The 14,619-nt window shown below is 44.1% G+C and overlaps 2 protein-coding genes across 3 annotated transcripts in view; both read right to left on the bottom strand.

Moving 5' to 3' along the window:
- The window catches only part of LOC119450581 (alpha-tocopherol transfer protein-like), a 28,118-nt gene extending 25,143 nt beyond the window's left edge, over positions 1-2,975 (bottom strand). Inside the window, exon 1 of the mRNA XM_037714086.2 lies at positions 2,835-2,975. Within this exon, the coding sequence (XP_037570014.1) occupies positions 2,835-2,870 (36 nt within the window). The 5' untranslated portion in view covers positions 2,871-2,975. The remainder of the gene's footprint in view (positions 1-2,834) is intronic.
- Positions 2,976-10,071: 7,096 nt separating this feature from the next.
- LOC119450579 (alpha-tocopherol transfer protein-like) overlaps positions 10,072-14,619 on the bottom strand; it is a 26,236-nt gene continuing 21,688 nt past the window's right edge. For both annotated transcript variants that reach the window (XR_007466480.1, XR_007466479.1), the window contains one exon: positions 10,072-10,250. The gene's annotated coding sequence lies outside the window, so the exon portion shown is untranslated. The remainder of the gene's footprint in view (positions 10,251-14,619) is intronic.

The following is a 14,619-nucleotide window of genomic DNA, read 5'->3' as shown; positions in this document are numbered from 1 at the left end:
TATTCCACCAACCCGTACATCTCGTCGCCTTTTAACTCTTGCAGCATCCAGCGCTTGCATGGTTCAACATCTTCCTTTAATCAATCGTTTTTGCCTAGCACTATCGCAGAGTGGAACAGATTACCAGATAGAGTTGTCAGCGAGCGTAACCACATTATCTTTAAACGGCTGCTTACTGATTACCTCAAACTCTAACCTTATAATGACCGTACTGTGTTTTCCTTCTTTCGCTTTCTATTTTTTTTCTTTTTTCCTTTTTTCTTGCTTTTGCATTGTATTCGGTGTGCCGCGAAGTTTTTCCTTTTTTGTGTGTGTTCCTTTTTTCTTTTTAGTTGTGTTCTCAAATGAAATCCACGGGCTGTAGGAAATTGTAACCATGTCTATATTCCTATTCTTACCTCCTATAACCCCCCCCCCCCCCCCCTTATGTAATTCCCTGACAGGGGTCCTTAAGGGAAAATAAATGATGATGATGATGATGAAAACTAATTTACGAAAAGGCAGTGAGGCAGCAAGTCTTTGTCTACTATCTTGCGCGTCGGGATGACGTAAGGTGTTTTGAGTTTAAAAGGAGACGAGCACGACGAACGCAGAATGCCGATAAGTCAAGTGCAGCTCCAAGCGTTTCCAAATTCTATCATGTCAGCATGTAGCCTTCAGCAACCAAATGAGCGCAGGTATCACCTGCTGTATGCATCAAGCTGGTCATATCTGCGCTCATTTTGTTTGAGATCACTGACTTAGTATCTTTTGTTCTGAGACTGCCTCAATCTGTCGAGGACGTTGCAGATAAGGTGTCTCTCCGCGCTATTGTGTTGGTAGACACGGAAGGGTTGTGCTATGGGCTGGCTACATTTGCGCATGTTCTAGATGGGGCTGCTTGCCCTTTGAAAGTTTTCTCGTACGTAAGGGCCATGCGCAACTGGCCATCACCGAGGCGATAATATCGTTTTCAAGCTGATTGTTATCCTCTGTGGTCCATTGCGGAAACGGCATTAGATGAGCAAAGGGACCATGATAATGTATAGTGATTCTATTCTAATGCTATATCTTCTCGCGCTTCGCCAGTGGTGAGAGCGGCGCTCTGCCCACGTTATCAACAGGTGTAACAGGTTATCAACGTGTATCAACACCTGACCGTCAACGATGGACGCTAAGAATCTAATAAAAAAGAGCGATAGGAATGCTCACATAATACCGCCCAAGATTTGCGAACACAGGTCCTTCGTTTGCTTCGTGAAATCTACTCTGATATTCCTCCAGTTGCAAGTGACCTACGTGCTGAAATGGTCATCAATAGGAATCGTTGTTAAGGGGGACTCTATCTGAATACTAGTGCAAGTACCTGGTAGTACTTTCGGTGCCCCAAACATCGATTACACAGCAAAATGCATAGCTCTCTGAGATTCGTACATGTGGTCAATTAAAGGATATCGTAGTTATGCAACGCTGGCCTCAGAACGTCAGGCGCAACCAGCAAGATTGCTGTTATTGGTTTCTGCTTCATTTACGCAGTGCTTCGTGGTATAAAGCAGCTGCAGTGAACTTTACCTTCACAATACACAAAGCAAAAGAAACGTCGTTAATCTTGCTCTTGAAAGAGAGCACCAGTTCCCTCATTTTTGTAATAACTCGGCAACTAACTTTCGTAGATTATGGTGGCCAGTGGCGCACAAACGGGGGGGGGGTTCCGCGTGTTGTAACCCCCCCCCCCCCCCCCCCCTTCGCCACTACGCGTCAAGCCCCACCAGACCAACGTGTACCTCCAGTGCTTTGTTCACATTCTCATTACGATTCGGGAGGTGGCTTCAGGTCGAATTTACTGATTAACAAACACACTCTATCACTGTCTTGAATTTATTTATTCCTTCACTCTTAAATTACCTTGAGTAAATCGCCGAAGAAATAAGCGTCGTCATTATCCTTGGTGTCATTACTATTATAGTTATTAGGGATTTTTTTTTGCTGTTGGATTCCTCTGGCTAAAGCAAGGAAATTGCATGCAACGTGCTTGCTCCCCCCAACGAAAATGCAACCCCCCCCCCCCCCCCCCCCTATCATGGATCCTGGGTTCGCTACTGATGGTGGCTTAAATTTGGATAGAAACTGCGCTGCTCGTAGCCTGGTTGAATCTGCTCGGAAGGAATCTAGCGCAACAAAAGCGTTTCCGAAAGGACCGTCCTATTGCCTGGAAACAGATACATGCAGACGGGGAGTGGAAGTGCATAAATATGTTAGACATTGCAGTAAACTTATCAGCAACCGCCGTTGCACCCCAGAAGTAACCATGTTTATTATATACTACAGAGTACTCATTCATTTTCAGTCACCTTCTCTAGATACATGATCAAGTCGGCTTTAAGCGAAGTGTTCGTGATTATAATGGAGGGCAGTTAGAGCAGACCGATTATGGTTACGCCATATTTAAGTATTGTGCCGTTTACCATTTCTACCTTCGTGTTGTCCTAAGAAGTTGATGCTATGTTCGGCATTATGCCTGCAGGAGTTAATGCGCGTAAAGTTGTTAGACTAGACAAAACAAACTTAAGCGAACGACATTCCTCTTCTTGTCGACGGTAGTCCTCACTGGCAATGCCATGCTGTGTTGTTCATGTCAGGCTAACAAAATCGCTTAGATACAATTTGTTAAACATTCTCGCAAGAAACACATAGCGAAACGAGCACAATAGAGAATATAAGGAATGTGCCAATCGATGTTACGTATGCTAACTCTTAATTACTTGACTTATCAGCAATGTGCTGGTAAATTGAAAGACGCTCGTCAAGTTAGCTTCAATGAGGCTGGTTTGCGGAGAAAGAAACATCATACGTACGACCTGCTGAATGCGATTCTTGAACACGTTTGTCATCGTGGCTTGCAATGCGCAGCTAACCGGGGTACTGCACACCTAGAAAAGACGCTTTATGGAAAACAGCATGCCGGTGTTAAGACGTCCCCGGCACCTGTCTGAAGATGCAAATCTTTTCGCATAAGCTGCGCACAAGGCCGGGCTAACGCGAGTCGCGGAGTCAAGCAACACGTAAACTAGTTTCGCTGCGCTGATAGTTGTACTGCGCTTCAGCGCAAGGAAAGTGTGCCAGCGCAACGTCACAGTTTCCGAGGCCGTTATCTCTACACGCAGCCATTTTGTAAATATCGTCGTTGTTGAGAGCCAGGAGGACTGGAGAGGGAAACCGCGTGTAAATGCATACGCAAAGAGGCGGGCGCTCATGTTGCCATTTTGAGACCCTTCACTCTCTCTCTGTCTCTCTCTCTTAAAATGGCTCAAGGCCGCTTGGCGTCGAGTAACTCTCTGCAATCTTGAACTACAGTGTATTCTATTCTAGTACACTGTACTTGAACATATACTTCCTCGCGCCCTTGGAGCCCATATCTCTGAACTTAGAGTGCAGCCGAACTGCTCGCGCACTTTCTAAACGCTTATAGTTTTTCTGTTGTATTGAGTTCGTCTCGACGTTCGAAGACTTTACCCATGATGTCCTTGACAAAAGAAGGTGGGTTAGGCGGAGGTATATGCAATAACAAAAATATATGTCAGCATGGAACAGCGCAGACGACGGACGGAACAAGTGGCACTTACACGAAAGATGCGCTAACTATTGAATTATTTTTACTTGAAATCGTACGGCACGTAAAAAAAAAAAGAAACAGAAGACACTAAAGCACAACGCTGTTTGTTAGCTGCCGGCTGGTCGGCAACTAGCCCAATTTAGAGCTCTCGTGCAGAATTAGTTTGGGTCGTTTCACGCGAAACGTATCAGACTCCAAAAGCAACCATCGCCAATTGTTCTGAAACAATTGGGCTATTGGGCGATCGTGTGAATGAGGTTTCCCTGAAATATTTTTCTCGAAAAAAAGTTTTGGTCACGTAAGCGCTCCTTGGAATTTGCGCGGAGAAGCGAAAGTTGGTCGGAGATAATTTTTTTAAAATCAAGTCTGAAACTAGGGTAATATGACAAATATTATTTTAGAATATTCTACTTGAATTGTTCTTTGATGTGAGGTCATAAGTCAACCCATGTAAGACTGGTGCGTTTAATTGGCTGAGTAAGAAAAGCAGAAAAATGGCGTTTTCAGAAATTTCATGCATAAACATCGTTAATGTTTGAGCCCCATTTTTTTTACCTGTTGCTATAGTTTATGCTAAAACTAACTTTACATTATTAAAAGAAAGAACTTTTGAAAAAGAAATATTACTTCAAGATTAAGCTGAAAATGAGATTCAGACTAAAATTAAGCATCAGGACTCTCCAGATTAAATTACGTGAGATGGCTCATTAAACGCGCGAACCTCTTTGCTTGTGATCTAGAAATATTCATTTGAGTAAATTTGTTTCAGGTGAGAAAAATAAATTTGAAACCTGCAACAAATATCACCGGCAGGCACTGCAGAACTGTGGAAACCGTACGTGCCACCGGCTATATTTGCTCCACGCATATGCACTCTGGATATTGGCCAAGGAAACGTGCACTGTGTCGTTTGACATCAGTACCAATACATCGCGGCGTTTTGTCGTCTGTTCCCAACTTCTCATTATTGTGGCTCGGGGTGGTCAGGCAGGCGAACACTCTATTCATATTAAGAAAACAATGTGGGAAGGCTAGGGGCTGGGCTTTGGCTTTCACCATCCATTTTCAAGGTGTCGGAGTGGCTCCTGTGCCCTATTATTTCTGATGTCCATTCGCCGCTAGTTTGCTTGCAGGAATTTCACGTGGAAAATGACCTAGAGCATCGCACAGGTCGCCTTACGTGCAGACTTGTCTGACTGTCGACTGATGACTTCCAGAAACTATTATAAACTGACAAGCGCGGGAAATATTTCCGATGTGCGTGACAGAGCAATGCCGACATGTCACCCATGATGTTTAGAGAGCATATTGCACCGGCTTGAAGGTCCTCTTGTCAGTTGCAGGTGTGCGCCTATTCACCTTAACCTTCGTTTTCTCATTTGTGAGCAAAACTAGAAATGCGAATAAATTAAAGTGAAGGGATGAAGCATGACCTGAGCACAATTTGATTCGAAAGAGATATGCCATGGTCGGCGTTGTATCCGTGATTCAGGTTCTTGTATAACTCGTAATGCGCTGATCCCTTGCACTTTCGAAACAACGAATCTGGGTAGTGCAAAATATCTTGTGTTTGATAACTCTTTGGTTTTGACGACGACCTCATAGCAGTTTACTTTCATCACACAAATCTGTTATCATAAAATGTAGTTATACTAAAATGTGTTATCCTAAAATGTCAATCTCCAACGTTCCAACGTTGGAGATCTAATCCAACGTTCATAAGGGCGAGAAGGATTCGACTGTGGCACGTGCGTGTTCTGCAGTGAAGACGGTTCGGCAGTGCCTACTAGGGAGATTGGTTTTGGACTTCAACATTTTATTGCGATAGCAATTATATGGACACTTCAACCGGATTTCTGCCGTCGTTGTCGCCGCCGCCGCCGTCGCCGTGAGGTTCCCTATAGATAAAATCTTCGCCGCGCGCCGTATGCCCGAGCGGAAGCGTGCGGGGACGCGCGCTATCACGGAGAGCGAACGCACTCAATCACCCACGCGCAAGCAAGGAAGCGGGAAGCCTGTGCCGGAGGGAGCGCGGAGGGGGGGGGGGGGGGGGGATGGGCGCACTTCTACTCTGTCAACTACCGCGCTCGTCGCTCGCCTCTTATCTCCAAACGGCTCTGACCTTTATGCGCCGTGCATTCGCCGCTCAGTTTTAATTGAAGCGATAGACCGCACGTACCTTCGCCCGCTGCGGCGTATGGGCTCGCTGCCAGCGTTTTGACAGTCGTTGTCTGCAGTCATTCAGTGTGATCTATTCATGTTTGTTTGTGCGCGCTCACACCACGCTTGTTCATTCAGTTAGTAATAGTCGGGCCACATTTTCCAACGCACGCTACACATGCAATGCTGCCCGGATCGGCAGTGCAGCACTACAGGTGCGTCCCTTCGCACGCGTTGCACACGGGAAGCGCTTCTCATCAACACCACCGTTTCACACGCGCCTTCTCGTGGTCATCGAGTCTCTCTTCATGTCGGTCTACTTACGCCGCAGCACACCTGCTTACTTAATCAGCTCATGTTTACTACAATTCATATTGCTACCAAAGCCGCTCACCTTACTTCGTATGACATTGCTGTGTTGCTATCGCATTCATTGCTTCGCCCTTAGGGCGAAACTGTGACATTTTTTTTTCTTCTCTTCTCAAACTGCACTTGAAATAACATTTCTAAATGACAAGCTAATTGAGAGGTAGGTAGAGCACTGCATGGGCTCGGGCTTACTCAAAAGCCCGGGCCCGGCCCGGCCCATGGGCCGGGCCGGGCCTTGTAGAGCAGTTTTTTCTCGGGCTCGGGCCGGGCTCGGGAACGGCGTGTGCTTTTTGACCCGGGCCCGGGCCGGGCTCTGGCTTTCTGGTGGGGTGCATGTAACGTGCAGCGAGTTATTCTCGGGCGTCAAAACTCTAAAAAACATATATTTTTCGGTCTCGGGCCGGGTTCGGGCCGGGCTCGGGCCTAAGGTAAAGGGGTGGCGGGCCAGGCCCGAGTCTCGCCATAAAAGTTTTTATCGGGCTCGGGCGGGCAGCCCAACGTAAAAACAGGCCCGGGCCGGGCCCGGGCTGAAAAAATCGGCCCATGCAGTGCTCTAGAGGTAGGTGCGTATTTCACGGAATTTATCATATCCCTTCCAGTCACGGCATAGACATTTGTGTACTCGACTTATTTTCGCCATTTCTGTGCAGTGGTGTCAAGGGATGGACCACAAACATAAAGCTTATTGTCAATCGAACATTGGGCCTACATAAAATACCTTTATTTAATTGCGAGTGAAAAATATCGCTACAGACGACTGCTTTGGTAAAGGCACTGCCTTGTTTCTCCTGACGTTTAACCTCACGTTTGACGTGGGGTGTTTTGGTAGCAATTGCGAAATACCCGCCGTGGTTGCTCAGTGGCTATGGTGTTGGGAATGAGGTCGCGGGATCGTATCCCGGCCACGGCAGCTGCATTTCGATGGGGGCAAAATGCGAAAACACCCGTGTATTTAGATTTAGGTGCACGTTAAAGAACCCCAGTTGGTCAAAATTTCCGGAGTCCCCCACTACGGCGTGCCTCATAATCAGATCGTGGTTTTGGCACGTAAAACCCCATAATTTAGTTTTTAATTTTTAGCAATTGCGAAGTATTTTTTTAATTTCTAGTATTGCTTGCAGTCATTAATTAACTTGTGCATGAAAATCGAGCAGGTGATTCAATTCTTTTTGTGAAGTAACATAGCATGACTGAGTGAACAATAATTACATATTTAATTATTTTGCGTTTATCATCACTCATTATAAAATCCAGAAACTTTCATTCTAGCACCTTTACTTACTTTCCATGAAGTCTCCATCACCATATGGCATAATATTATGTAAATTTGACACATTTACCTACAGTCAATTATACTGACTGTGGGGGTATCTTTACTCATAACATCTGATGCTTAATTTAGACCTGCATTGACAGAAACATTAGTTGTCTGCCAAGTTTGAAAGTTGTTTTCACACAAAGTATTTAATAATAATTTAAGATTATTCTTAGCATAATCGATAGCAAAAGGCGAAAGGGAAAGAAATTATTCTGGTTGAAAAATGAACGTTTCTGAGAAAAAAAATAATGCAGAAAACGCCCAATTTGGTCGGTTTTTTACTGAGCCAATTAAACGAGGAAAATGCTTACCTGCGTTCACTTATGACGTTACATGAAATAAAAACGCAAGTGGAATATTATAAAATGAGGTTTGTCTTTGCGATTTTTTTTCACACAAGATGAAAAAAAAAATTGCCTCCAACGAAGATTTGCTTCTTCGCGTAAACTTCAAATACTGCTTACGTGCCCAAAGTTTTCTTTTTTTTTTCTGAGAAAAATACTTTACTCACTTTCGGCAAACCCTATTCGCATAATTGCCAACGATAGCCCACTTGTCTCTCGCAAGAATAGGTGATATGGTTACTTCTTGGAGTCTGGGACGTTTCGCACGAAAGGACTTTTTTCCGCTCACTCGTGCTTCGAAGATTTATGGAAAGTGAATATGCGAAGAATGATGTGTAACTTTCACTTCAGATACACAAACTGTTCGTTATGGCGTGAATCACTGAAAAAGAAAAATGAGATACTGTGGGAGTTCAAATCACACCTATAGGAAGTTGTGTATTCATATCACATATTTTTTTTCTATTACCATGACGGAGTTTGGCGTGTCGTGGGGCATATATAACAAATCTGTATCTTTATCATTGCTATTTCTCTATTGGCGGCCTGCCTTGCTGAATTTTCGTGGCATGTGTCTGCTTTGCTGACGCGTTCTTGTACCCCTTTTCGTCTTCTAAGAGTGACGCTTTTCTACGCGTCTTGCCTTGTCGTCAGCGTTGTCGTCCGCCTCTTGCTCCTACTGATCATCATCATCATCAGCATCATCAGCATCATCATCATCAGCAGCCACCACCACCGGTTATTTATGTCAACAGAAAGACGAACGCCTCTCCCCGCGATCTCTAATTACTCTTGTTTTGGGCCAACTGACAACATCTTGTGCCTGCAAGTTTCCTATTTTCATCACATTCCGTAGTTCTCTGCAGTCCCCCACTAAGCTTCCCTTCTCGTGGCACCCATTCTGTAACTCGAATGGGCCACCGGTTATCTGCCCGGCATGGTTATCTGCCCGGCAACTCCATTTCTTCTTCTTAATGTCCACTAGAAAACCACTTGGTCGTGCTTAATGTCCACTAGCGGGTTATGCCCGCTTGCTTTCTAATCTACACCCTTGCCTTCCTGTCTCTTAACGTTACGCCGGTCATTTTTCATTATGTCGCTCCTTACGCGGTCTTTATAACTTTTCTCAAGCGTCTTTGTGGTCCTTCAAGTTGTTGCCACATATGTTAGTACCGGGAGAATGTAATTATTGTACACTTTTCAAGGATAGCGACAAGGCTACCTGTCATGACTGGGCAATGCCTACCGTTTGCGCTTCAACCCATTTTTATTTTTCTGCAAGTTTTCTTTTTGTGACCAGGGTCCTCTGTGACTAATTGGTCTAGGTTGACGTACTCTTACAGAGATTCTAGGGGATGACAGCCGATCATGAATTCTCGTTCTCTTGCCAGGCTACTAACATTACTATAGCCGTCTTCGATCATATTCATGCTCAAGCCACTTTGTCCAATAAGGTTTTTCGATGATTTGTTGCAGCTCAAGTCCTCATCGATGCTTGCAGGACAATGTCCTGTTGAGCGCATTTGTCATTCCATTGTACGCTATGTGGTCGCAAAAGTTTCACAAAGGACACGTTTCACTATCAAGCACATAGATCAAAAAGCACGTGAAACCATTAAAGCTCTCTATGTAAAGAGAAACCATGAATGTCACATATTGGTTTCTTCTAACCTCCTTGAATGTGAAATCAGTCTTCTTGAAAGGTTTGACGTAAGCTATAAGTTTGAGTGGGGATATTCACGTAGATGGGCTTTTTGTATTTATTCAGTGCAGTTTGCAATACACGGTCAGTCCTTTGTTCAGCGCTTCTCCTGTGCATGTTTTCTCTGTGTTGCCTTCTCTTTTGCGCTGCCGTTGTAAAATAAATGCAATATGAAAACCGCGGGTTGCTGAGATGATCCCCGTTGATTCTCACTCGTAATCCTTCCAAGTGTAAGAATTGTTCCAGCCGTGCATGCTGCTTTTGAGTTCCTTATGGTGCCATCCGTGGTTGCATGCCGTTTCTCAGAATTTACGATGAGTACGAGTTTCGTGTCCTCTTGACTGTTGTATTTTTAGAAGGCATATTTATGCAAAGCAGTCCCCACTGTGAACTACGTTAGAGAAAGGTAGCAGTATTCTAGCTTCACTGATGGATTAGCCGACGGACCATTCATGTGATGAACCAAAAACAAGTTTAATGATTGGTGTTGACAACCCATTCATAAAAAACACGCAATGCTGATTGGACTGGAAATGTTTGAGGCGGGGCATCGAGGGCTAGGAGACGTGGCTGTGTTGCCCAAGACTTGAGGTGCTAGGAATCGTCGGGTTTGTCCAGACATGCTTCCCCTTAGTAATGCAGTTCGACTTTGTATCTGTCTAATACGTTCACGTAAAAAGTCCTTGCAAATACAAATTTTCTTTGCTGAAACTTCAGCATGTGCTTCCATCCATCTGAAGCCACTAGCGAGCCTACAGCCTCTACCTTTAGCGGCGGCACTCCCTGCTTGAGCAGACCATTTTGGCGATGCGTCTCAGACGCCCAAGAGAGAGAGAGTATAGCACCCGTTTTCTCTGGAGCGAAGAAGAACCTAATTTTGCTAGTGGTTCAATTGTGAGCCGGTTTCTTAGCAGAAAACACTGGTTATTATGAGCAAAAAGTAGTGGCAGTGAAGCCGGCAGCGTCAGCTTGCTATTTATTTAAAAATGCGAACTTGAGATGGGAGTATAGGAACATCCGTCGCAAGAAAGCCGTTTCTGATGTGACAGCCGTATCCTTTATTTAGCTGACGAGTAGCCAAATTGACGCATTTGCTCAAAATGGCTCGTCTTACTCTGGAAAAATGTCTCTTGGCTTTCGTAATCAAAGTCCTCCCGCTCTCCGCCATACTCTTTGGGTATAAATTCTGAAGGAAGGATGTCGCCAAGAGTAAGAAAAGTCACTCCCAAGTAGTCGCAGCTGCAACAAAGAAAAACACAGAACTAAAAATTTAAAGGAAGAGGAATTTCGTTACTAGAAGTAAACCTAGGACATATTGTTTCCAGTACAGTGGAGTAGCCGACAGTAATTTATTCGTTAGCGAGATTCTTTAGGTAATTGTAATTATTTATTTAACTAGAGAACTACTGTCCTAATTATCAATGTGTCAATGAGAAAATTCTAGAGCAAGATGAAAAACTCCCATTATGGCTTTCCGTTGCTCAATACGTGCTACATAAAAAGTGTTTTTCGCAGCATGAAAGAAGCCCGCGAATACGCGCAAAGTGCCTCGCGCATGTATTCGCGGGCCTCTTTCACGCTCGGAAAAACACTTTTACGTAGGCCGATACTGAGCAACAGAAAGCTGTATTGACGTTTTACCCTGTAATGTGACCCATACGAAACAAAGCTATACTTATCTCCAGTTCATACCTAATCAACAAAGCGAGTGAAAACTGTATACCCATCACCACACAAGGACAAATAGGTGGGGGATGGCTTGTTTACTAGCAGTAACCATATCTTAATAATCATCATGCATTTGTTACATCGTTTCTCGGAATAGTTGGGCGAGTTCGCACTCGTAACACGCTCAGCTCAAGCGGACGCGTATCACAACAGCGGGACCATACAACGGCAAACAGGGAAGACCTCTTAGGAGTGCTGCTTCTTGTTAGTCTAACAAATGAAAAGTTACATTATAGGCTTACCAACGCACTTGGTCGTGCTCAAATTTCTCAAGATTTCCTGGGCTGCATTGTTAAAGAAAATAAATTCTTCGACTGCCTTTTTTTTCGAAAAAAAATGCGTACAAAGGTTGATTTATGGTTATCTGGCCATCTGAGAAGCGACCTGCTGGAGAAATTGTACGGACTCGTCGCTGTCTAATTGAAAATATAAGGCACCAGGAACCAGTAAAACAACAATGTTCAGTATTCTTTTGGACGATGTCAACAAAACGTCTGAGTGCCACATTTCAGAATAAAAAAGAAAGCAGAGCAGGTCTTGGTGGATATTTCTTTAAGGTTGTTAGATTACAAATGCAAGTGACTTCGTGACAAATCGACTACTTGGCCTCTGTAACTTGAACTGATATCATGTCTGTTCCGTAGGGTATGAACGATTGAATGGAGGAATGCTTTTATCCTATCAGTCATTTAAGGAAGGGATTCCAGACAAAAAGCTGCGAGAAGATAGGTTAAGAACATCTGGAGTCCCGAAGACAGGAACAGACACAAATCATACAGCGGCAGCACACAAGCGCTATCCATGTATACCTGGGTACATCATTTGCCATACATGAAAAATCATGCGCTAGTCACAGATCCGGTGTTGCCTATTTTCTTCAATCGTATCGCTAAAGTGAGACGAAAAAGTTACTAAAAATTGGCACTGAATTCTGCCGCAAGGACGCTAAGTTTCTCGCTAAAGCTTATGACTGAATTTTAGGTAACGTAGGCGTTTTCAAATACTATATTATACGCTATCATAGCGTAAATCCTTTACCGAAACGTCCCACGTTTGTCTGGAGTCCGTGTGAGTGAAGAATTAACAGAGAATTTACCAGTAGTGTGGTGGCGTTTTACTCTACTATTATACTTTCATAGCAACGGAAACGGACAGCTTAATTTCGGCATTTACCTTCAGATTGTGAGTTTATAAAGGCAGTACCATCACAGAAGAACACAATATATTTTCCACAGTTCGCAAAGGCACTTGGATCACATTATCCCAGAAACGTTTCTAGTTATAGGGGCTCCTGAAAGGATAGAAAAATTCTGCAAAACAGAGAAGGTCGCATGTTAAAACGGCGACGACAATTACGTGGCCTTTATCTAAGTCAACTACTACGCTTCCGTCCCTTGGTATACCAGAGGGCTGTTACGCAGTACTGGTTTTTCCAAAACCCCTGTGATACGGAAGCAGTGTGTTCAGACTCAGTTGAACGAGCTCAGTCGCTCATATGTCTACGCGTTTTTACAGTCGACATTTCTCATTATTCCTTTGAGACCTTCTAAATCTCACAAATAAAATTTGTAAATGCATACCAACCGAACTTATTTACTGAAAGGGGAGAACACACAGCGTTAGACCTATTGAAATCAGTTTCGTAAAGAATATTAAGAAAACGGATTTTGTGAGCCCACTGCGGATAATATAAAGATAAGCATTCCTTCATGATGCTCACATTGCGTGCGCATCATACAGACAAGTTCATCCGCTCACGGTAGCTTTGAAGAATAAAGTGCGTTCTGAAAGGGTATTTCCAAAGCAACTTTCCGAACTTCGAAGTCGCTGAAATGTGGCCAATTGTTCTATCACGTCGCTAAGAGGTCACCAGCAACTAAATTCCAAAAGATGTCGCTAAATAGACAAGAACGTCGTCAAATATAGCGACAGAATCGCTGGAATGGCAACACTACACATTTCCCACTACAGACTTCCTATAGAAGAAATTCAGATTCCACATACCCTTTTCCTTAATTTGCAGACATAAGTGACTTGATGAGAGAATAAACAAAGTGAAGATAGCTGGAGTGTTCACAAAATAAAGCCCTTGATGCGGACAGGGAGTGAATCCTGCAAGGGAAGAATATGTTAGGCCATTGATGCAAAGTGGTTCCTTCGTATATTTTTACTCTTGCTTAGCTGAAGGTACTCTGGGAAATTATTTCATTATTTTCAATTAAGTACAGCTGAAATGAGCAGGGTGGAGTAAGTTTCACGCAAGAAGAATTGCCATCCACCTGAATGGGGCCCGTTTCAGTGTCCTGGAAAGCCACTTCCCCGTCCAAGAAAAAATCATCGGGCTTTATTGACCAATCGCGGACTAGCGCCTTTTTTTAGTTCGGTTGCTGCAGTCGTAGTAACCACGAACCTAATAGATAGCAGTGCGAAAGTATATTATTTGAAAGCTCCCAGCATTCTGCTGCAAGTTCTCGGGCAGCACAGTGCTGCAACATTCGTTTTAGCGTTCTGCTGTAGTGAGATGTTACCGATTGCGTGTAGCGTTTGAGGGGCAGCTTATACAAACACGGCGGCCAATTTCTTGCACACTCTTCCTTCTTATTCCTCGCTATGTCACATTTCCGTCCCTTCTACTTATTTCAACACACTGCTGACTGATGTTGAGGGCTATTCTAATCTATCTAATGGCTACTTCATTCGGGGCTTGTGTGAGTGGTTTAAGCAGCGCTCAGCCACCGTTTTCACCTAAAATCGGCTGGCCGTCCCTGCCGGAGATAAGGAAAGAATAGAAATGAGCTAAAGGAATCTTTACAATATACCGGCCCCGGTATAAGCCACACGCTAAATAGTTACGGTGCGATTACTTTCTCTGCCAATGAACCCTCTTCTCTCTATTTGGCGATTATGTGGAAGAAAATCTTTCCTTACATTTTTTCCATGACACATATCAGTTATCTGTAGCATTGTCGAAGTGATTAACACTTATTCTTTAGATAAAAAAACAGAGAACCTACTTTAAAAATTTGCTGCCTGCGCTCTCAATTAAAATATTTTTGGCTTCTTCTGAAATGCGTGGCATTTTACAGACTCATAACTGAATGTAATGAAGACCGAGCTTTCGAGAACTGCACCAGCAAACTAATGCGACGAGTATTCTCGCAGCGTGTTCGCAATCATTAAGCGCCGCCATTGGAATCGCTCTCTAAACTTCACGGACGCGGAAGCACGACTGTCCCACTCGCCTGTATAATAGTTACTACTCGACGCAGAAACCACGGTGACAGCGTGATGAGATGGTGCGCACTGAAGCTTCCATGTCTATGATGCCCACGGCCCCCCGAATTGCGTCTCTTCTGAGAGGAGGTTGCATTCCATGGCCATCATCACGCAGCTCACTAGCTCGTTC

The sequence above is a fragment of the Dermacentor silvarum genome, chromosome 4 (genome assembly GCF_013339745.2).
Source record: "Dermacentor silvarum isolate Dsil-2018 chromosome 4, BIME_Dsil_1.4, whole genome shotgun sequence".
Classification (NCBI taxonomy): Eukaryota; Metazoa; Arthropoda; class Arachnida; order Ixodida; family Ixodidae; genus Dermacentor; species Dermacentor silvarum.
Note: the sequence above shows the minus strand (reverse complement) of the source record. Positions and strands in the feature narration are given on the sequence as shown.